The sequence below is a fragment of the Xenopus laevis genome, chromosome 7S (assembly GCF_017654675.1).
Source record: "Xenopus laevis strain J_2021 chromosome 7S, Xenopus_laevis_v10.1, whole genome shotgun sequence".
In the NCBI taxonomy this organism is placed as follows: domain Eukaryota; kingdom Metazoa; phylum Chordata; class Amphibia; order Anura; family Pipidae; genus Xenopus; species Xenopus laevis.
Window position 1 is genome coordinate 89,554,464 of NC_054384.1, and position 23,324 is coordinate 89,577,787.

The 23,324-nt window shown below is 37.8% G+C and overlaps 1 protein-coding gene across 6 annotated transcripts in view; it reads right to left on the bottom strand.

Annotated features, from left to right (window-relative positions):
* LOC108697710 (histone-lysine N-methyltransferase PRDM16-like) overlaps positions 1-23,324 on the bottom strand; it is a 73,076-nt gene that overhangs the window by 36,935 nt on the left and 12,817 nt on the right. For 5 of the 6 annotated variants that reach the window (XM_041571508.1, XM_041571507.1, XM_041571505.1 and 2 more), the window contains exons 2-3: positions 7,691-7,793; positions 450-648 (exon numbers count right to left, since the gene is read on the bottom strand). In XM_041571508.1, coding sequence (XP_041427442.1) covers positions 450-648; positions 7,691-7,793 — 302 coding nt within the window. Of the gene's footprint in view, positions 1-449; positions 649-7,690; positions 7,794-13,171; positions 13,600-23,324 lie in introns of those variants that run through there. The other variant, XM_041571506.1, reaches the window with a different exon arrangement.

Here is a 23,324-nt window from a genome sequence, read left to right on the forward strand (position 1 = left end):
CAAAGGCTTATTGCATTGTAACAACCAAAGGTCAGAACTTTGTTAGGAGGAGCTTAAAGATACTTCTTGCTAATCTTTGGTACAACTAAATTCCTTTAAAGTATGTCAGCTTTCTCTTTTCTTCTAGAAGTCTGTGGGCAAGACTTGTCAGCCAGCTGATAAGTCTTCCATATCGCTACATCTCCTGCCAAATGTGCCCAGCAAAGACGCTTTCTCTAGCTACGATGTGTAATGAGTTTCTATGGAGGAACCTAAGCATGAAGGTATATCAATTAATTCATTTCTGATCAATCAATCAGAAACCCCAATTGCGTGGAATTATTTTGGAAGTTATCAGTAGAACGTGAAAGTAACACAACAGGGGAAGTGGCAATCAAATGCTCTACCATTAATATCTGTAAGGTTTCTGAATTTCCATTGGCTTGAGTCAATACCAACTGTCACCTTACCTGTATTTGTTGGGGAAAGGGCGTTCACAGTCTTTACACTCGTGCACTTGTTCATTATCGAATCCCTCCTGCTTGATTTCATCATTCAGCGACTCGTATATGTGGTTGACTGTGGTGCAGGCGTATTTCTGGTGCCGCCTCAAGTCCAACTTGGACTGAAAGAGTTCATCACACTCCTCACAGCGGAATGTGTGCTCTTCTGAGAAGCAAGAAATAAATAGGAATTAGCAAATAGTCCAAGCCTTATATTGACTATTTCATCTGTATGCAATAATCTGGCCTCATTAGAATACCCTACATTTATTTGTTACTGTCCTCCTGTTGGAAATCTATAGGGCCCATGTGAATGTGTCCAGGAGCTGTCAGAGAACAATTGGTAGCGGAATATAGTAAAGAGCACTGGGGTTGGGGTGAGGGAAAGGCGCTATATAATTAACTACGTACATAATAAATTATTATTGTCAAGGTCAAACAAATTTAAAAAAACAGCTGTTATGAAGTTTACAAGGCAGCATCCTAACTTTCATGCCAAGTAAAACAATTGGCTCCGTGCAGTAAATATACGGAAAGTAGAGATTCTGAAAGAGTAACAGGACTGTCCAGCGCTCCCCTAACAGGCTAATTCGTGAACAGAAGCTTCTTAAGCCATTTAGCTGCTCTGCACTCCAAACATCTTTCCATAATTAAATGTTCATTCCTGTGCAAACAGCTTAGAACAAACTTTGTGCATGTAGCGAGGCTCATTAACTCCCAAGGTAGACGGTAATTAAGCTTTTTTGGTGGGGATTTATTGATGCTGGCAAGCATGCCATACAGCCCTGCCACTTAAAAGCTCGGGGCAGAAGGGTTTAGGCATCTTACACTTCACCAAACAGGCTTTTTCATTAAGCGCTGCGTTTGATACCTGGGGTTTGTATTTATAATCTGTCAGTATATTTTAAATGGAGCTTGAGTTATTTTAAATGGAAAACATGCCCTGCGTATACATATGGGGTTTTCTTTCATGACTTTTTTTTTTTTTACATTAGATGTAAAGCATTCAGGCATAGCTTAGTGTTCCTAGGCAACATCCTTTTTTGTGCATATTTGCATTTATATTTCAGACTAGAAGCTGCCATATTGCATACTCTATAGGCATCAGTGTCACGTCTATTTAAAGGAACAGTAACACCAAAAAATTAAATCGTTTTAAAGGAATGACAGTGTAATGCAGTGTTGCCCTGCACTGGTAAAACTGGTGTGTTTGCGTCACAACTATAGTTTATATAAACTAGTTGCAAGGGGGCAGCCATTCAAGCTGGAAAAAAGAAGAAAAGGTGCAGGATACACAGCAGATAACAGATAAGCTCTGTAGTATACAATGGGATTCTTCAGATAATGGCTGCCCGCATGGCTACACAGCAGCTTGTTTACCTGCCTCCCAACTGTCCTGTTTTTAGAGGGACAGTCCCTCTTTTGACACCTCAACCAGCAGTCGCTCATTTGTACCGGAAAGTCCAGTTTTTCTCTGCACTGAACAGCCAGAAAAAGAAACAACATTTCTAACTTAATTGGCTTTTGGCAAAGAGCCCAGAACAGCCACAGCTTCTGATAAGATACTTTTGTATCAATTTCGAGATAAGCAAATAAGTAATTGTAACGATATAAGATAACAGGTCCCTTGGGAAAAGTTAGACTCACAGCTTAAAGGGCAATTCACCTTCATTAGCAAAACTGTAACAACTGAAAAAAAAAACACAGAAATATGTTCAAACTTTCATAATCTGCCAAATTTTGTAAAATGAACATGTTAATTAGGGGGCGTGGCCACAAAAAATGTGCGTGGTCAAAATGTTCTCCTGAAATCCCCATACCTTATCCCCAGGTCCAGAGCATTCTGGATAACAGGTCCTGTACCTGTATCAGTAAATGTGGATACTGTAATGGGCGCTGTGCACTAGTGAAGGCCTGTGAATTACTTGATAATAAACATTGCAAAACTACACTTTTTCATACAGGCTGGGTAATCAAACACAGCAGATCGTGTTATAAATGTTGTAACCTGCCCCTCTGATATCACTCAATTGCAAGATGCAATTCTAAGGACTAACTTTTAGCAGAAGTAGTTGTATTGCCCTCTCTCTAAGGAACTTTGACTGCTTTACACAGAGAAGTCATCTGATGAAGTTAAGAAGTCAAAGCACATGAGGAAAGAGACATCAGAAGTTTCTTTTGTCTTTTCATTATTACTTCCCCACAGGATGTCCAGCAAAACGCACAATAATGGGAATTCCGTCCCTTAGGTGATCACTCGGGTTAAATTTAAGATGCTGGGAACCTTGAATCATTTCTATTGTCCAGCTAATAACTATTCACAACAGCTTCTCCTCTGTACAAACCTCTCTCTCTGTTTCGTTTGCAGTGTTTATCTAGTTGGATATGTCTGAGAACACTATGTCATAAAGTAGAACAGCTTTAGCTGAAAATCTTGAACTTTGAGATTTTAGGTATATTTCCCAGCACACTATTGCCTTAAGGGTAATTTAAAGGAGAACTAAACCCTAAAAATGAATAGGGCTAAAAATGCAATGTGTTATATACTGAACTTATTGCAAAAGCTTAAATTTTCAGCTTATTAATAGCAACAATGATCCAGGACTTTAAACTTGTCACAGGGGGTCACCATCTTGGAAAAGTGTCTGTGACACTCACATGCGTAGTGGGCTCTGAGCAGCTGTTGAGAAGCTAAGCTGAGGGGTCGTAGCAAATTATCAAGGAGAAAATTAGGTTGGTCTTTAATATAAGCTGATGCTACAGGGCGAAAAAATTCGCAAAACAGATAAAATTCAAAAAATGGGTTCAAAATAATTGACATTTTTTTTTGTGGCGGCGGATTTTTGGCTGGCGAATTTTCGACACACGCAAAAACAATTGTGGGCAGCGAAACATGAAAATTCACCGCAAATCCATGCCTGGGTGAATTTTATTCACCCATCACTACTCTGCACCCTCCCCTCCACATAACTTTTTGACTTTTATTTCCTCCTGGGGGACACAATGCAGGGAGTGGACATAGTTTACAGATGGGCAGTGGGCTTAGGTTGGCAGTGCAGTATTTTCCTGGTGTCCTGTTGACCCAACCCAACCCTGTATCCTTCCACATTAGCTACAGTGTCCACTACCTGAACCAATGGGTGAGCTTACTAGCAATTTATGTGTTTTTTGCTTAAAAACACTGATTAACGGGTAATAATGAACCAAGATTGCATTCTCTGGTCCAGATGTCTGCCTTTGAAATGAATAAGGGGCATACAATAATCCTTGACATATATATGTTATAAATAGATTACTGAGCACTCTTTGGTACAAATCCTCTGCTTTTTGGCTTTGTTGTTAGAATGCTGTTCTTTTACTGTTGGTGAGAGTGCAATACATTTTATTTGTTTTAAAGGTCCCTTGCTGACTTTTTAATAAAACTGAAATAGCCAATACTCAAGCCCCAGAATAAAACACAGCAAATAAGAAGGGTATTTTCAGATGCATTTACTTAGCAGACTACAGAAACCAACCTGGAATTAGATTCCATTAAATGAATTGGCTAATTGTTCTTACTTCCCTAAAATGTGATTATGGTCTGGAGATCAAAATGCTGTAGGAGAAAAAAATGCTCTTCTCAAATTCTGTTCTACTAGGTCTCATACACTTTATGGTAACCACGTTCTTTCGGCTCCTTTGGAAGCACAATGTAAATGTCAGACCGAAGGAGCAGGTTTCTTCTGCTTTGTTTTTGAAACCTACAGTTGCACCGTTTATCTAAAAGTTCCATCAGTAACACTAAGGACAATGGAGGAATGTAACTGAAAAATAAATCAGCTTCTAATGGCTTTAAAAAAACCAAGGGGGAGGCAATTATGTGGCATCGACATGCTAATCTACTAGAATAAAGTCTCTAAGCAGTTCAAGAGCTCTACTCAAAATTCCAACAGAGATAAGGGGTCTAGTGCATTTGGCTGAGGTTGGCATAAAAGATTTTTGACGATAATTATCTTCACGCAGAACAATTTTTGCATTTTCTTTCTAGTGCAAGTCTGACTTTAACTGAAAGTGAAAGTAGTTATTTGAAAAAGTAGGGCCATTATTTAGTCCTGGCATAATCGGGTCAAAATTTGCCAAGAAACTTTTTTTTTCTGCATGTGAATCAGAAATGTTTTTTGTAAGCCCATTTGTAGTGTTTGCCTGTTCTGCTGTAGTAGGACAATATCTAATATATGAATATAGGAACGACCCTACAGTTGTAGAAGTGGATTCATTTATAAAGAACACAAAAAAAGCATGAATCACATATGATAAATTCACTATAATTTCTTTGAGTTAGAGGTATCTTTAGCCCATAGAATCCTACATAGAAATACCAGCATACCAAACACATAGATTCAATACTTTTGGTTTTCTCTTTGGTAATTACTGACAACATGGAGCTCTGGTACATCAAGCAGAGAGAGCATGGAAAGGGTTAGGAATCCCCAGAATCCTCATTGAGTTGGGGGCTGCAAGTCTCTTGGTATGGGAAGAATCATTGTCGTTGTGTAGCACCATGGTCCCTAGAGAAACGTTGTTTCGTTTCACTGTGTACTTTACAAACATATATGGATGAAATGACAATAAACTCACTCTTGACTCTTATGTTTGTGTTTTAGGTAATAACTGTGCTGCACATGGTATGGGTTTAGTAAACCATAAAAACCAGAAGACCAGCAAATGCTATTTGCTCATTGGTTGTTATGGGTAATTAGAGCTGGAGCAAACTTTGCACCTGTTATTCCATTACTCGATGGGCCATTTGCTTATACTCTTTCACCATCTATGTTTCAGTCAACACATAGATAAACTACGGCAAATCTAAACAAAAAGCCTTTATTTGCCCTAGAAATCCATGTCATCCATGATTCTTTAGTCTGTTGTTCCTTTTAGTTCATGTTTCTCAGACAGGGGCCCCTGAAATGTTGTCATATGCTGGCAATGTTATTAAAGCTCCCTTCAATATTTTATGGGGCATAAACTGCTGTAGTTTTGAACTGACCCACAAGATAGAAGTAGCTTAACTAAAGGCGGCCATATGCGGGGTGATAAAAGCTGCTGATATAGTCCCTCCAGACTGGGCCAGCAATTTATTGGCCTGTGTATATATCAGTGTGTTGATATGCTCATCTTTCAATGGGTCTCTGTAGGCCCCACTGATTGATCATATTATTGGCCCTAGGGCCAATGATTGGATTAGCCCAATTTGGCCCTGCATGTGTGCAACATAAAAACCAAGCATATATTTTATATATATATTTTTTTGTCATTTTACAGGTTGTAGCACACACATACGTTATAGAATAACTATTAAAAGGAACATGGGCGTTTTAACTTTATTCACAAACAGATTTTCTGCCAAGTGGTTGAGACCATAACACATTTGTGCATGTGCTTCTACAAATTTTCAACAAAAAAAACCCCCAATATCAAAGAGCTAACATATGTCCAAAAAACCCCCCCAAAGAATACTACAAAATGTGTCTCTTCATATAATGGCACCAGATTTTTACACTTTCATCAGGGAGATTCCATCAGCACATTCAAGATCTTCCACAATATCCATCCCCTCAATGAGACACTGCTGTAGCACAGATGTTATGGTCCAAATACCTACAGGCAGGTTAATATGCTCTTGATACAATTAATCATAGTTTGTGTATGTATTAGGGACCTTAGACAATAAGCTCCAGTTGGATATATTAATATATCAGCTCTATATAAATAAAGAATAATAATAATAATTCAAGCTCCGGTTATCTAAAAATACTCCCCTTCTGGATATACAGGCAGCTCTTTTCCATCCTATAGTGAATTTACATTTTCAGCTAGACCATAAGATCTTTAGTGAAGGTTTTATTTGTCTGGTCTACAAAGTTGTAAGTGAAGTTATTATTTATACAAGTTTCTTTTATTGTGTGTTGGCCCAGCCTGTGACTGGGTCCTTTTAAGTGTTGCAAAGAGCTGATATCACGAAAGTAAATGAATTATATTACATGGCAGTTGTACCACAGAATTTGGTAACTGTGAAATTGAAAGTTATACACATGAGTCGTGCAGTTAGCTACCCTCTAGAGCCATGCTGTTAGGAATCATGTGTACGGCATTAACTCTTGACTGTTGGCCACAGGTATCAAATACGGCATTTAGTAACTTGTACTATAAATGGGATTATATTGCTGGGCTACATTTACAGATATAGCAATGGCAGTGCTTGTAAGTGTAACTAGCACCTCTTTGTTTTATCTGCTAGACTCACTTTTTATGCAGCCATAAAGTTTTGTTCTGGGGTCTCCGGCCTATGTGAATAGAACTTGTTTAGCTATTAATACCTAGTCACAACATTAACAAGTGTTTGTCGCAATCTCAACACCTAAGTATTCAACAGTTTGTATTAAGGTAACGTTACCAAAGAGAGTAACCAGTCAATAGGAGCCCAAAGCCCTCCACTATAAAACAATTGCACCCTAAAACCAGAGTCATGCACACATTCCCTTTTGTACACATATAATTGTCTGCCAAATCCAGTACATGATAAATGCAAATTGTTTTTAACATCTTGGGTTTAAAAGCAGAGATACATCCACAAAAAATGCACTACTTTGTGCAAGTACCCTCCTAAAACGAAACTATTCTTGCTATATAAACTTAACCATGTTAATATTTATGAATATTTCTGCCCTCCTTGCATTGCAGCAAAAATATAAAGATATTGCCCTGTTCACATAGGGGAACTATAAAGGAAGTGGTGAAGACTGTTGGGAGTTTCAGTCATTGGACAATTATAAGCAGTAGATAAGGGTGGGAAGTCTATTGGCCAGAAGTGACCATTTGTTGCATTTCTATTGACCTGACCCCATTAATTGTAGTGCTTTAATAGTTACTATCCTTCACATTCTTTCAAACAGAGTTAATTATCACAAATAAAATATTGCCAGTGCTTAATATGTGATTACAAATGTGTGGGTCATAGGGATATTGCTGAGCTGAGGGCCAACTATCTTGTTGTTTCATTATCTCATACCCCCAGAAGGATTATTAATAGTATAAATGCACATTTTTATTTATTAATATTTCCATTCCATTTCAAGTAACATTTTTAGGCTCATTATCCTTATCAATCAAACCTTTCCCATTCCTCTATGAAAGTCGGCATAACATGCATGGCATAGGCAATAACTTACCATCAATATTCGGGGGCATGTTTCCTGGGGAATAATTCCCCTCCTTCATATAAAGCAACAACTCTTCTCCTGGCTCAATGTCTTTTATAACTTTATAGGACAGCTGGAATGAAAACAGGCAAAGGAATGAGTATGAAAAAGTGAAATTAAATGTCAATATCTAAATGTTAATTTTAGACACATTTTTTTAAAAATAAAAATTGGGGCAAGTGGCTAAAAATATAGGCAAAACAATGTGTTATACAGTATGTGTAAATATACTTGTTACACTCTGAAAGGTAAATGAGCCCTATTGTGTCTACACAGCACCCAGTATGTTTCGTTTTTTAATAATGAATACAGAATAAATAGAAGAACACTGCAAGTGCATATAGCAGGGTAAGGGGGCTCACAGCCCTCCTGCAAAAGTTTAAGTGCCATCCATTGACATATGACACAAAAGGTTCTCATGTATCCAACACTTTGAATTTGTTATTACCTATTTAAGGCAGAATTAAAACCCTGGTCCTCATGGTTTTCATATATATATATAACCAACCGAAAAACTCGCCAGGCCTGCTGGGTCTGGATGGGGTTAAAGCAATATGTACAGCTTAAAATTGAGTGTTGAAATTTTTAATGGTTGGGTATACAAGTCACAGAGATGTTTTGTGAGAAGGAATTCTGGCAATGTTCTACATTAGGCTAGGTTCCAGTTCTGGTGTTAACATAAAAAGAAATACCCACCGCACACCCACTAGATCCCTTACTGCAACCTCTCGCCACTGAAAATAAAACAACTCCTTGACTATTTAGCATCAAATAAGAGACCAGGGTCAAAGAATGACTTAGTAAATAAACTGCTTAAATCGACATCACGATAATGCTTTAAAGCAGAACAAAGGGGAACTAGCTCGGCAACTGAAGACTTCAGCCTATGCGAAAGGCCGTGAGTGAACTACTTGGTATCTGTTTCAAGGGAACATGGAGTTTTTACTACTGCTTCTCAGCGGCTAATACCTATGACAAATAAATCCACGTCCAGATGAAGCTTGTAAATGCTCTACCCCGTCTTACCTACCATAAAATCCAGTTGTTTGTCCATTTTCTCAACCATATTACATAAGTGAAACATAAGTATCATAGAGTTTCTGATACCTTGCAAATCTGATTTAATCTTTGTAAATGCAGATTAAGGTTTCACTCCTAATCCCCCCCCTCCAAACAAAAATGGATCTCAAATATCCAACAGCTATTTGTGGTTGAAAAAGTTCATGGGCCATGTTACGACTTCCAGGCTAATCAAATAAAAGTGATTTGGGCTCACATGGGACTGGGGCTTCTTCTGGAGAAGAACTGAAATCAATAGGAATCTACACCCTTTAAAAAAAATTGCCTGCTGGATCTCAGTGGTGTGATATTTCTTTTTAGCCTATTTATTTATCCTAGATTCCAGCTGCTTTAAGATATCATGAGAAGAATGCTGCTAGCAGGCACATCTTGTCTATCTCCTCTTTATAACCTTACAAGCTCAAATTTCCTAAAACATACATTCCTGATGCTGAGACCATTGGATATGTTGTTGACCATTGAGGCATTTAGACAGTTAAATACTTGCTACTGTTGATTTGGAGGCTAGAAGCATAATATTTAGGATTCTCACTATGACCACTATGCATTTGGTTTGGCCGGTGTTCAGTATAGATTATTTTTCCATGCTTAAAATACTGTAATTAACACCTCTTACACCTGCCCTTGTACACTGTGATTTAACAGAACCCCCCATGACATGAAGACAAGAGAGGGCAGCAACTGGGTCCTGTCTTTAGCACCAGCCAATTGGAATGTTTAATTAACATGCCAGGAACATTAGGGCCCATATATTTCATGGATGTGTCAACGTGATGCCCTAAATGGCTGTGTAATATCTCAGCCAGGTGTGAAAAGTGAACAGAGGCCGCCGCTATGTTGGAAAGCCGCATACCCTATAAATTTTCAACTTAAACTTAAGGGGTGTTTTGTTAACCACTGAAAGGAACCCCCACACCTAAAAGAAAATAGCTTGGTGGTCTGCAATAGTTTAAAGGGGGATGGGGGCGCTAAACCAAATTAAGGTATTTTCTGCTAGACATAAAGGGATAGGATATTCAATGTTTGGGTGGAAGCCATGTTTCTTAGAATCTAAATTTCGCCCTAACACTACGCAACGCAGCCCATTAACGGCACAGGCAATAAAGTTGTATGAAAGCGCGGGAGTTACAATGTCTCCCTTTATACGAGAGCAAGCAATATTGTAGGATTAGGATCCCTTTAAGGGACTTGTGCACCGCTACTTTCATAAAACAAACAACTCTCTCCAGCCGGCACAGCGTCGGGAGGGAGAGAAAAAAAATGATTTTCTAAGTCTCCGTTTGTATGGCCCTTGGGTTTCAGCAGTAAGACTCCAGCATCCATAGGCTCAGCTGACCACGCTGAGAACACATGCTCTAAAAACAGTTATACAGGGGTCTTCTGAGTTTATAAACATAACAAGATTATTACATTTAAAGGGTCACAGGGGAAACGCAGCTTGGTTTAACCCACAGGGTGCTGGACTGTTTTTCCTAAAGTTAATATAGCAAGCCATACACGGGGCTTTGTATTCTGCGTTACGAGAATAGGTAACAGTAGAGGCGTCTAACATGCAGCTGTTAGACTACAATTCCCAGAAGCCCCTAAATGCCAAACCCATTAAAAAAATTGTCCCCTCTTTCTGGATACATACAGTGAAAAAAGAAAACAGAGCCTCCCATTGAGTGTTTTGCCTGTATTTAGTGCCTTAATCGTTTATTTACAACAATGACATCTACGTCATATGGAATTCAGTAAGGTCCCAATATTTCCCTAGGACTGAAATAATTCTCCTTTTCCACCCCACAAGGTATCCAAATGAGACTAAGAATACGCCGCTTTCTCTAATCACCTTTTATTCCTCTGAGTGCACATTCTAGTGACATGTGACGAATGGTTTCTAAAGCCGTCTTCTAAATACCCTGCAGTCTTTAAATACCACCTCATTAGTAGCTAAACCATAAACAGGGCAAGACATGGAGAACTGGGGCCCCCTGCCTAATGAAGGCTTAGAGCCCTAAATTCAGAAGCAGAACTATTTCATTCAGTTGTTGGTGGCATTCTGGGAGTTGTAGTTTTATAACAGCTGGACTGGAGGGCTGCTGGTGTATAGAATATAATAGTATATCATTTCTACTTTCATTAATAACACCATGAATTTTTCTGCCTTCCCTTACAGTCCTGATCATTCCGCTAAAAATTTGCTTTACAAACATTAATATAAACAAGGTTCCAGCAAATACACCCCAAAACCATTCTGTGCTTTTAATATATATAGTAAGAACAGTACAGTGCTGTAGTGCCATATCTATAAAATATACATATATATTCGCCATATTAATAAGCAGACATAGGATGCATTAGTACACATAGACAATAATTGATGAATAAACAGTTTTTAGGATTCATCTGAGCTGGCATTTTATTTATATTAAAAACTTCGATTTTAGCTCCATGATATATTCACATTAGCCACATGCTTCCGATATTTATATGGCATACAAAAAGCTCCAAATTAATTTTATTTTACTGAAACATGTCTAGTAACAACAACGCCAACATTGCTCTAAGAAGAATGGCTTCAAAACGCCGTGCTATTTCAATTTTAAGAACCATTAGGAAACAGTTTATGGGAAATTTTTAAATTGCACTCTCCCGTTCAATAAGGAAACGATTTCTTCGGCAAGTCTTACAAATATTGCATTTTCATGGAGCTTCAATCAGACGTTGAAATGACAATTATTCTGGGAGTCAATTGTTGCAAAAATATATGTGGTCAATATATATTTTGCCAAGGTTTTGAAGAGAGTGAAGAAGAAAGGGTAAAGCTAATCCTACACAGCATTTGCTTCATTACATGGAAATATTTTTATATTCATCAGAGAATGAAGGTAAACGTCAGTATATTTTTACACATTTATGCTCATATTTGAGGTATTGTGCCCACTTCAACATTTTTTTTATGGGCAGTTGGATTTTTTTTATATCAATTACAACGCAATAATATTAAAGAGTTTGTACAAACATGTTGTTCAGTGAAAACGATTCTCATATGTCTAAGTGGCTACTGCAGGCATCTGTAGGTTTCTACTAGAGGAACATTGTTGTTTTTTTTATTTTACTTTGATTTTCCTTTACAAAAATCTGTACTCAAATAATACTTCGTTATAATAAAAAAGATTGTAAGCTTTTATGCTCTGTAGCCTTTCCTACTCAATGCTTTTTTGTAATAAATAGAGCTGGCAATTGTGAATCATAAGAACAATACAATTACAGCAAGTAAATCTAATGAAACAATTCAATATACCGTGTAAATATGTTATTATGATATTTACTTGCTCCCTTGAATTTATTGAACATGTTCAAATATTTATTGTAAATTCTAGATATTCCACAATCCATTATACAAGGAGGGTTCTGCCTGCAATGATATCTAACTGCAACTGAACGAAAAATAGAATGCAGCTTTTAAAAACTCCATCACACTGGAGTTACAAAGGTCGCTTTAAAAACGCATTTCACAAACACGCAGTAAAATGCAATTAACCGGTGCCAGATACCTGTCTTTTTTTTTTTTTTAATGTTACAATTTGCTATCTTCAATTTGAAATTAAAATTTGTAAAATTGTCAACTTAAATTTCCTGTGATTTTATTTGACGAACATGCCTTTGGGTCCGACTTTGTCCTCGGCAACCGACTTATATACAAATAGAATGCAAAGAACATGGTATCTTTTTTTTTTTTTTAAAAAAAAGAAAATCTGAAAAGCTAAGCTAGTTCAGTACTAATATGTTGCACTGTGTAAACGTATCCATTGTTGATAGAGATGCACCCAATTAAGTGTCACTTCATTTGCGAAAACCTTTTATGTCAATGAAAATGAATAAAAATTTAAAGAAAAAAAAAAGAAAATCGGTAACAATTTTGAAGATTTTCAAGTTAATTTGTTAAGATGCCCTCATGATAATCGTAAATATCATTTCTTTACCAAACAGCAGGATTTGTGAGCCCACAAGGTGGCGCTCCAGACATACAGTTCTCCCCTTGCAGCTGAACCTGCTGCTCCCTTGTACTTTCTCGTGAGCACGCTTATTTACCCTTACTTAGCCAATTCAACTTCTTTTTTTTTTTTTCCCCAATCTTATAAAAAGTAAATCAAACATACAAGAATAAGCGAGAGATTCGGGCAACCCTAGTCCATCTCAGGGTCTCCCTTGTTCCAAAACAAGCAAGGTTGACTCCTGAGCAAAAATTTGCAGAATTTGGGCTGAAACTTTTATATATCTTCCTGCTGTTTTCCAAGTTCACCCAACAACTGAAACATGCACAGATACGGGACAAAAAAAAAAAAAAGGGGGAAAGTGACAAAACAAACAGAAAACATGTCTAACCTTTTTCCTCTGTGTAAGGTGCACCAGTTCAGAGACCTGACTTGTGTTTAGAGCCTTCCAGTCTGCTATCCCAGTATCAGATGAGTTTGTGGCAAACACCATCCTTCCAACATTAGAGTGACACACTCCAGCTACTGAGTGTGAGTGTGTAAGTGTGTGTGTGTGTGCCTGTGTCTGTGGCAGGCCTGAAGATAGCCCCTGAACTATCTCTATCTCTCCCGAGGTGGGGCTTCATTGGTGATTATCCGACTCTCTCAATGGTCTGAGATCCAAGCCTCAGACACTCCCCCTAATCTCATCCGAGAGGACTGATTTCTCCAGAGACCCTCCCTACATTATGTCTATATCAGAGCCTACAACATGCTCAAAATCATAAGAGGAAGTTTTCTTTTTTTTTTCCCTTTCTCTTCTGCGCTCTCTCTCTCTCTCTCGCACACACAAACAGCAATCCAAGTTTTCAAACTGTTGATATATTTTACATTCTTTAAGGAAACTGCATGGCCGTCGTTTAAAGGGAGGGTTAAGCACGTCTCTAACAATGCTTTTAATAGGCTTTTTCTTGAATATTAGAAATCTCACCTTATAAACTAACCCTTAAAAGCCCTGGAGGTGTCAAAACTTTAAAAAAAAAGAAGTATATTTTCTTTATTCATTCCCCCCCCCTCTTTCGTGCGTGTCTGTTAAAACATTTTTTTTTTCAAAATATTCCAAAAAAATAAAAATAAATTCAAAGAAAACTTAAGTTTGAACAAGAAAAAAAAAGGTTATTTTAAAACATTTCAAGTCTGATTTGGGAGAAGGAAAGGGATGATTTTAAGAGGAAAAAAAGGATTTTAAACCGATTTGCAAAAATTTAATTAATGAAAGGTGTATTTAATAAGTACTGATATTTTTAAGCCTTAGGACAAAATATGTCGATTAAAATAAATTCAAATCTCATAATTGATTATGAAATATGCCTTTTTATATATTAGAAGTAATATTATTTCCTATTTGAAGTCAGAATTCCCCTTCTAAATGATGCCCTCTAATACACATTAATATCATTAAGTGCACTTACTTATGTTTAGATTGTGGGCAGATATGGGCTCTAAATGTCATTGTCAGATAAAAGCCTCCCTTAATTATACAAAAATCTAGGCAAATATCTCTAATGGTTGTGGTGTAACAATTCCCCTTGCAAACACTGCTCTCCATTTGTGCAGTTCATTTAAGCCTCACGGGAGGAAGGCAAATGATCTACAATTGAAATAATAAAATGCAGCTTTTAAAAATAAAGCTCCTCTTCCCCGTCTCTGGGAGATGGTGGCTGCAGGCAAGAGGGAGCAGAAGACCTGGCTTTATTGGTATAATATAAAGCCAATTGTTACGTGATAACCTGATTGGGAAATGGTAGGTCTCTTATCTGTGCATTACTCGTTTCGCCTCTCATCCATGCAAACAAGGAAAGACCTGATCATTAATTGAATATTTATGTCCCAAATTGTCCCCTGTGTTTGCTGACCACTTTAAGGAGTCAGGCGTAGTAGCCCAGAGCCAGAGGAGCCCACATCACTATGTTTTCACTCATGCGCATTAAATGTAACAATTAGCAGCTCTCTGTGGGAGCGTTTCATGCGCTGCTTGGGGGACTGCTGCTGGCAAGTTCCTTTTAAAAAATGTGTCTTAAAGGTGAGATTTATGTCACAAAACAGCATTTCATTGATTCCTAATTAATGTTAATTATGGCAGAATACATTGTAAGAACTGTATGTGTCAAAAAAAATAATATTTTGGCAAATGTGGCTGGCAAGGGGTGATGGGAGTTGTAGTCTAAACACATGTAAAAATCCACTTTTTTTTTGTAGTCCTTTGTTTAATGAATGATGGTAATTTGATTCCTGGCCACCCAGCAGAACCTTAGTAGCATGTAGCTTATAGTGCTTACAGAACATTAAGGGGGTTATGTACTAAACTCCGAATGCAAAAATCCCGAAAAATGTATGATTTTTTAGTATAAAATCAGACTTTTAAAAAATCACGAATTTTTCGGGATTTATCATACCCCGAGGATGGAAAAGTCTGAAACAGAAAATCCGGCATCTCAGACCTGTCGAAGTTGCATATTAGTCAATGGGAGAAGTCCCAATGATTTTTTTTTGATGTGCGCTGTGTTTCGTGCAATATCCCGAAGATTTCAGAATTTTCAGGAAAAAAAATCATACAAAATCGGTAGATTCAGTAGAAAATCCGAAAAAATCGTGAAAGATTTTTTCCCACAAACTACATTTTCTGTAAAATCTAATAATAAATAAGCGGAATGTAATCGGACATAGTGATGGGCGAATGTGTCCCGTTTCACCACGAATTTCGCGAATTTCACCCACAAAATTCGCAAAACTGGAAAAAAATTGAAAACTCGCGCCGGCGTCAGAATCGTTGCCAGCCTCAACATTTTTTCTAAGCGTAACGTGCAGCTTTGTCTGGCGAATAAATTCGCCCATTACTAAATCTGAGTTTTTGGCAGAGCATTTTGAAATAAATTCAGACTTTGATAAATAACCCCCTAATTGTCTGTATATGCTCAGGACAAGTTATTCTGAATTGAGAAAGCCAGTTGGATGACTGGTGAAAGTCTTCAAGGAAAATACACAGCATGTCCACTTGATTTGACTTATTTCTACAGATATACCATGACCTGGATGAATGAGAAACTTCACAAACTTATTTATATAGCATTATTATATGTACAGCTTTGCTCTTTATAAAAAGAATTGTAGCTGCTGTGAAGATTAATAATATACTCCTTTATCTACATGGGGGCAGCTGTGTATTACCAAATGCACAACACAAAAAATATACTCCCTTTATTTTATATATATCTATATTTATTTATTAATATTTATTACATTTAACAGTTTCAGTAAAGGCAACAACAGCCTGTGCAACTAAAGAAAAGTAGGTGGAAAAGTCAACAGAAACCTTGCAATGGCAACAGATGGACTTCCAGCATAAAAACCAGCCAGTAACTGTCAGAGAATGCTGGGAGTTGTAGTCCACACAAACCCAGAGTACCATCGATTTGATGGCAGCAACCGGAATAAAGAAGCAGAGCAAAAAGAATCGACAAAACTGCTATGTGAATAGGAAATGTTCACAGAAAGTCAACAAGTCAGGCTTTATTTAAGTAATTTTACTTTGAGTGTCATGTATTTGTTTCCTAGAGCACAGTGAATTCATGTTTGATAGCTTCTGGTGAAGTTCAATAGCATTTAATACAGATATATTAATGATCATGGCTCTTGGCAAAATAATAAATACATATTTGCCGGTGAAATCATTGCTTGGCAGCACAGGAGACGATTCACTTTAGCCAGATTATTTCGTAATGCTAATTTTGCTGATAAAAATCAGAATATTGTAACGGCCCACAACTAAAGAACGACAAGATTCCCTGCCTTGCTCTGTACAGCTGATAGTTCTGCAGCATCGATCATTTTTTTTTTAAAATAAATGACAATTTATTTCTTTTCAAGATCTTATCTTACATATCTTCCTTAGGTTAAGTGAGACTGAGAACACAACGATGAATAGTCCTGAAACCCTTTATACAGAAATCTCCAACCCTTATAGGGCCCTGCTTTAACAAACAGTTCTTGCTTATTCTCTATAACAATAAGACATGATTGTAACTAATAAGTATAAATCCATGTTGGTGGCAAAACAATCCCATTTGGATTTTAAAACAAGTAGTGATGGGCGAAAATTCGGTGTTTCGCTGCCAGTGCATAAATTCACAAAACTGTGGCGAAAATTCGATGGCAAAAGATCCGGCGCATCAAAAAAATTTTTTAGAGTGGCAGAATAGTCGCACGCATAAAAATTGTTGCATGTCAAAATTATTTGGTCGCCCATTGCATTTGGACAAAATAGACACGTGTATAAAAATTGTTGCGGCCGTCGAAATTGATCTGCGTTATAATTATTTTGACACCCATTGATTTCAATGCATTTCGCTAATTTTTCGCCATTTCACAAATTTCGCAATTTTTTTTAGCGAAACGCAACAAATTCACCCATCATTAAAAAGAAGGTAAATATATTTAGATCTGGAAAATTCCCAAGCCTTCCAAATAATAGATTCCAATAATAGATTCCATACCTGTATTACTAACTCTAACAGTATAAAACTGATTACTGGATTTTCATTTCCTCTAACCATTTATAGGTATGGGATCCATTATCCTGAAACCCGTTATCCAGAAAGTTCCAAATTACGGAAAGGCTGTCTCCCATAATAGTCCCCATTTTATCCAAATAATCCTCATTTTTAAAAATGATTTCCTTTTTCTCTGTAATAATAAAACAGTAACTTATACTTGATCCCAACTAAGATATAATTAATCCTTATTGGAGGCAAAACCAAGCTATTGGTTTTATTTAATGTTAAAATTATTTTCTAGCAGGTGTATGTATGAAGATCCAAATTACAGAAAGATCCATTATCCGGAAAACCCCAGGTCCCAAGCATTCTGGATAACAGGTCCCTTACCTGTACTAGAATTCATACAAATAGTTCGGAACATGACACAGGTATGGGATCCGTTATCCAGAAAGCTCTGAATTACAAGAAGGTCATCTGCCAATATTTTAAAGCTGATTTCCCTTTTCTCTGTAACAATAAAACAGTACCTTGTACTTGATCCAAAATCTGATACAATTAATCCTTATTGGAGGCAAAACAATCCTATTGTGTTTATTTAATGTTTAATGTTTTGAGCAGATTCAAGGTATAGAGATCACAATTACAGAAAGACCCCTTATTTGGAAAACCCCAGGTCCCAAGCATTCTGCATAACAGGTCTCATACCTTGTAACTCTTGTTAGTAATAACCACAAAGGTAAAGGTTTGTTCCATTGGGCGTGGGAGAGTCAGATTTTGATTCTTTTTTTATTCTCAGTGTGAACCAGCATAACCAGCTTTGAAATGGGTGGGTATAAAGTTGAAATGTAGAGAATCAAAACATGAATATGTTCACAGAATCGAGTACCAAAATATGTGTGAAACTCGCCTCTGTGAAATGAATTTTATACTTACATCCCTCTGGGTCCTGCATATACACTTGGGGGCACATTTACTAAAGGTAAATCGACTATCGAATGGTCAAATAGTCAAACGATTTATAGTTCGAATCGTTCGAATCGAAGTCGAAAGTCATAGTAGCCTATTCGATTGTCGAAGTACCCAAATTTTTTTTCCTAAACTCGAAGTTTTTTGCATTCGAATCCTTCACTCGAGCTTAGTAAATGTGCCCCTTGGTAGTCTCATGGTAGAGTCCTGCATTGGGTCAGGAACCTGCAATGTGATCGTGCCTAGTGATGGGTGAATTTCTCCCGTTTTGCTTCCCGCCAAATCCGCTAAAAATAGTGAAATCGGAAAGTTTGCGAAAAAAACGTGAAATTCAAAAGTTTTCGCGAAAAAATCAAGCAATTCGATTGTTTTCACAAACAAATCGAGCAATTCGAATGTTTTCACGGGAAAATCAGGCAATTTGAACGTTTTCACTAAAAACTAGCAATTCCACTGTTTTCACTTAAAAATAGAGCAATTTGAATGTTTTCACAGGAAAATCGAGCAATTTGAACGTTTTCACAAAAATCTAGCAATTCGCACGTTTACCCAAAAAAATCGAGCAATTCAAACGTTTTCATTTAAAAATAGAGCAATTCTAACATTTTCACAAAAAATCTAGCAATTCCAACGGTTTCACCAAAAAAATCTAACAATTCGAACATTTTCAAGAAAAAATTGAGAAAATCGAACGTTTTCACTAAAAAATCTGAAATCGACGCCGTGAATTTTCACTGGCGAATTTTCACAGGAGATCCGCAAATTTATTCGCCGGCGGCGAAACTTGGAAATTCGCCGTGAATTTGTGCCAGGCGAATTTATTCCCCCATCACCAATCAGGACTTGGTCAAGATTATACTATTTGTGACCACTGTGGGGGTGGCCCATGGGTACCAGATCCGAAGCAGTGGGGTGGACTACAGGCGGCCAATCCTAAAACTAAAAAAAACCTATGATTCATGATGTAAAAAGCAATCCTGTGACATCTTTTCTGGTCAACGCAACGTAACTTGTGGTCGGTCCGAGATTGCTGCGGCGGACTGGGTACAGCTTATGCTAAGGGGGTCTGGATTGGGTGGGGGTCTTCAGAAACAGACCCATGCAGGTTTCTATCTCATGGGATAAAAGATTATAAAAAGTGATGGGCGAATTTCTCCTGTTTTGCAGAAAAAATCAGGAATTTCCTGGGAATTCGTGAAATGGTGAAAAATTTTTGAAACTCCAATTTTGACGCCCGTGACAAATCGCATCTATTTTGACGCTCGCATCAATTTTGACACAAACGTTAAAATCAATTGGCGTCCAAATAGTGTTGACGCACGTCGGTTTGACGCAAGCAACATTTCCTACGCATGTCCGAATTTTTTGGACGCTGGTGAATTTTCGCTGGAGTTAGCGGATTTATTCGCTATCGGCGAAATGCAGAAATTTGCCGCAAATTTGTGCCTGCCTAATTTATTCTCCCATCCCTAATTATAAAGGTTAAAAATCCCTGCAGGTACAATCTCTCATAAATTCTGTGTATGGAAAAATGTAGAATTGCTTGGGCGGTGGGACAAGACAGATAAGGTAATTAGGGCTATATCAGAAAAAACAGGAAAACGCTTATTGGTTGCACAGATGAAAAAGATACTACTTGAGAACTCAATGAGAATAACAGAAAAAAACTGGTTTTGTTCACACATTGTAGAACGTAATATTTAATTGTTTTTTTTTTTTTGTTTCCTGGCAGCCAATGTTCCAGAGTCCAGACATTTAGGCACATGGTGGGCCCATTCTCTTCACCCTAGTTCGGAACAGCAAAAGGAGGTGGGAGGGGGGGTAAGGAAGCTGATTGCCAGTGTCCATTCTTTGCCTGAATTACTTGGACGACTATATATTCTTCTTGACTGGTGGAGAAAGTTTTTCTTTTGCAGCTAAACAATCAACTGCATTGTGTTTCCTAGCACTGTAAGTGTACTTCTTGTTTTTGTTTTGTTTGATATTGTCTGTTATAAAGGAAAAAAAAATACTTCTGACTTCACTGTGACCTTTGCAAGTATGGTACAAGGATAGGATCTGTTATCTAGAAAGCTCTAAAATATGGCATGGCGATAGTTCCCTATTTAAATAAACAATGTTTCCACCTTAAATGATTTGCTTTTTATAAGCTAGTGTAAATCCATGGTAGTTGTTTTTTCATTTAATTTTTAAATATTTTTAATAGCATGGGGATCCACTTTATGGAAAGAGAACCTCAGGTCCCAAGCATTGAAGATAATAGATAAGACTGTCTTCATTTTGTGATGGGCGAATACATTAGTCTAGCATGTATTCCCAGTGAATTTCCGGCACCAGCGATTAAATTCACGAAAATTCTACGGTGTCAAAAATTTTTGGACTTAAACGCCTGCGTCGAAATTGACGCAAACTACTTTTAGAACGCACGTCCAAAATTGCAGCGGGTGTCAATTTTCGAGTATTACTGATTTTTCTCTGTTTCGCGAATTTCGCAGGAAATTCGTAGATTTCGCCAATCAATAGTCTTCATACTTTGGTAGCTCATATTTACATTTCATAATGTATGTCCTTGTAGTTCCCCATTAGCCTTTTCATAGGCCATAAGAGCTATTATAAGTGTAAAGCTAGTGTAAATCCCTTCTATTATTAAACCAAAAATGTTAACAGATTTTCTGCTGTATTTCTGTATATTTGTATTTATATAGCTACGATTAGACTATGCTTGACATGTGCTACATAAATAGACCATGCAGGGAAAGAACTGTGCAAGTAAATAAATAAACTATAAATATACAGTATAAACAATACATCAAAGATGAAATCCTAAGTGCTAAAGATTTTTCTTTGTGAATCGTGAATTTTTTTGTGCTTTTTGTATTACTCTAAAACTCTAAAAATTCAAGATTTATAAGTTATAAAAACCATGAAAGACCCTAATGCAAAACTGTGCCAAGTAAAAGCTGTCGAGGTCCCTTAGAAGTCAGTGGGAGCTGCGCTGATCCTATTGGGCCATTTTAAATCAATTTGGACTTTTAGAGGTTTTCGATTTTATTTTTTAATTATTAATTGTCTGGAAAATTCAAATTTGTAGAGGTTTTCCTATATTTTTAGTGCATTGTTCAGCATTTTTTCCCATTTTGCTTTTTTATAAATTCCATAGTATTCATAGTTTTAGAGGGATACAGTTTAATTGTAGCTTTTGTTCCTGTGATCCCCACTTTCGTTCCTGTGATCCCTGCTTTTGTTCCTGTGATCCCTGCTTTGTTCCTGTGATCCCCGCTTTCGTTCCTGTGATCCCTGCCTTCGCTCCTGTGATCCCTGCCTTCGCTCCTGTGATCCCTGCCTTCCCACCTGTGATCCCTGTCTTCGTTCCTGTGATCCCTGCCTTCACTCCTGTGATACCTGCCTTTGTTCCTTTGATCCTCGCTTTAGTCCCTGTGATCCCCGATTTTTTTCCTGTGATCCCGCCTTTGTTCCTTTGATCCTCGCTTTAGTCCCTGTGATCCCCGATTTCATTCCTGTGATCCCCGCTTTTGTTCCTTTGATCCTTGCTTTAGTCCCTGTGATCCCTTTCTGGTTCTGGCCTCCTGTTCCCCTGCTCTCTTATTCCCCTGCTCTCCTGCTCCCATCTGATACCCTTTTTCTGTGGATCTCCTGGTTTGACCTTCAGTCTGTTTCTCGACCTTGCTTTACTGCTGCCTGCCACTGACCTTGGCCTGCCTTTTGGACTTTGCTAGTCTTCTGCCAGCCCTGACCTTTTCAGCCCATTACTGGACTCCACTCAGTCTTCTGTCTCAACTAAAGGTGGCCATAGATGCAAAGATCCGGTCATTTGGCCACATCGCCAAACGAGCGGATCTTTCCCCGATATGCCATTAACAAACATGGCTATATCGGGTGTAATCTGATGTGCCGTGGGCTCCGGCGAGATTGGTCGGGTCAAAATCAAACCTGACCGATCGACCAAACGACCGATCTCCGCCGGACGAAAGATGTTGGCACACGCCACACACGATCCGAAAATCATATGAATCCTCGATTCATACGATAGGATCTGTGTGTCTATGGCCACCTTAAGGCCTGTATCTGGTTTCTGGTTTTTCACTTTTGTACTTCTGCTTGTTTGTTTGCTTTAATTCTGATTACTAAATCTTCCTTCTCATTACCATGGCTTCTGCTGTTAATTCTGCAGTTAATGGGTGTTATCTGGGTTACCCAGCATAAAGGCTCCTTCCTACCTGCTGGACATTCTCAAGCGTTCAGACATGACACAGACAGCATTTAGATATGACATGGAGATAAGTGGCAAATAAAACTCAAATAAAAGTGAACGCGAATGATGAAAGATGCAGGCACTAGGTATAATTACATAGTTAATTTGGGTTGAAAAAAGACCACAGTCCATCAAGTTCAACCTCTCCAAATAAAACCGAGCATCCACATATACACACACTGACCCCGCCATACACTCTCATAAACTATATATATACCCATATCTATATTAACTGTAGATTTAATATCCCTATAGCCTATGATATTACTCTTGTCCAAGAATTCATCCAAGCCATTCTTAAAGGCATTAACAGAATCAGCATCACAACATCACCCAGCAGTGCATTCCCCAATCTCACAGACCTCACTTTGAAGAACCCCCTACGTTGCTTCAAATGAAAGTTCTGTTCGGTCTAAAGGGGTGGCCTCTGTTTCAGTGATCCATTTTAAGGGAAAAAAGATCTCCTGCTATCTGTCTATAATGCCATCTTATGTAATTGTTTTTTGTGGTTGATTGTTGGATTGTAAACAAGTCTGTAAATAGTATTCACTTGCAGTACAAATATGCCGGCTATTCCTTCCTTTATGCAACAATAAGGTCAGACTGGGCTAATCAGATGGGGGGAAGGGAAATATACAAGGGTTTGTCTGTATATGATTTATGACACACACACATGTATTCATCAGTCTGAGCAACATTCTCATTTTCCTCTCTTCCCTGAAGCAACATCATAATCATTACAAAAAGTTCAGCATCAATCAATGTTCAGT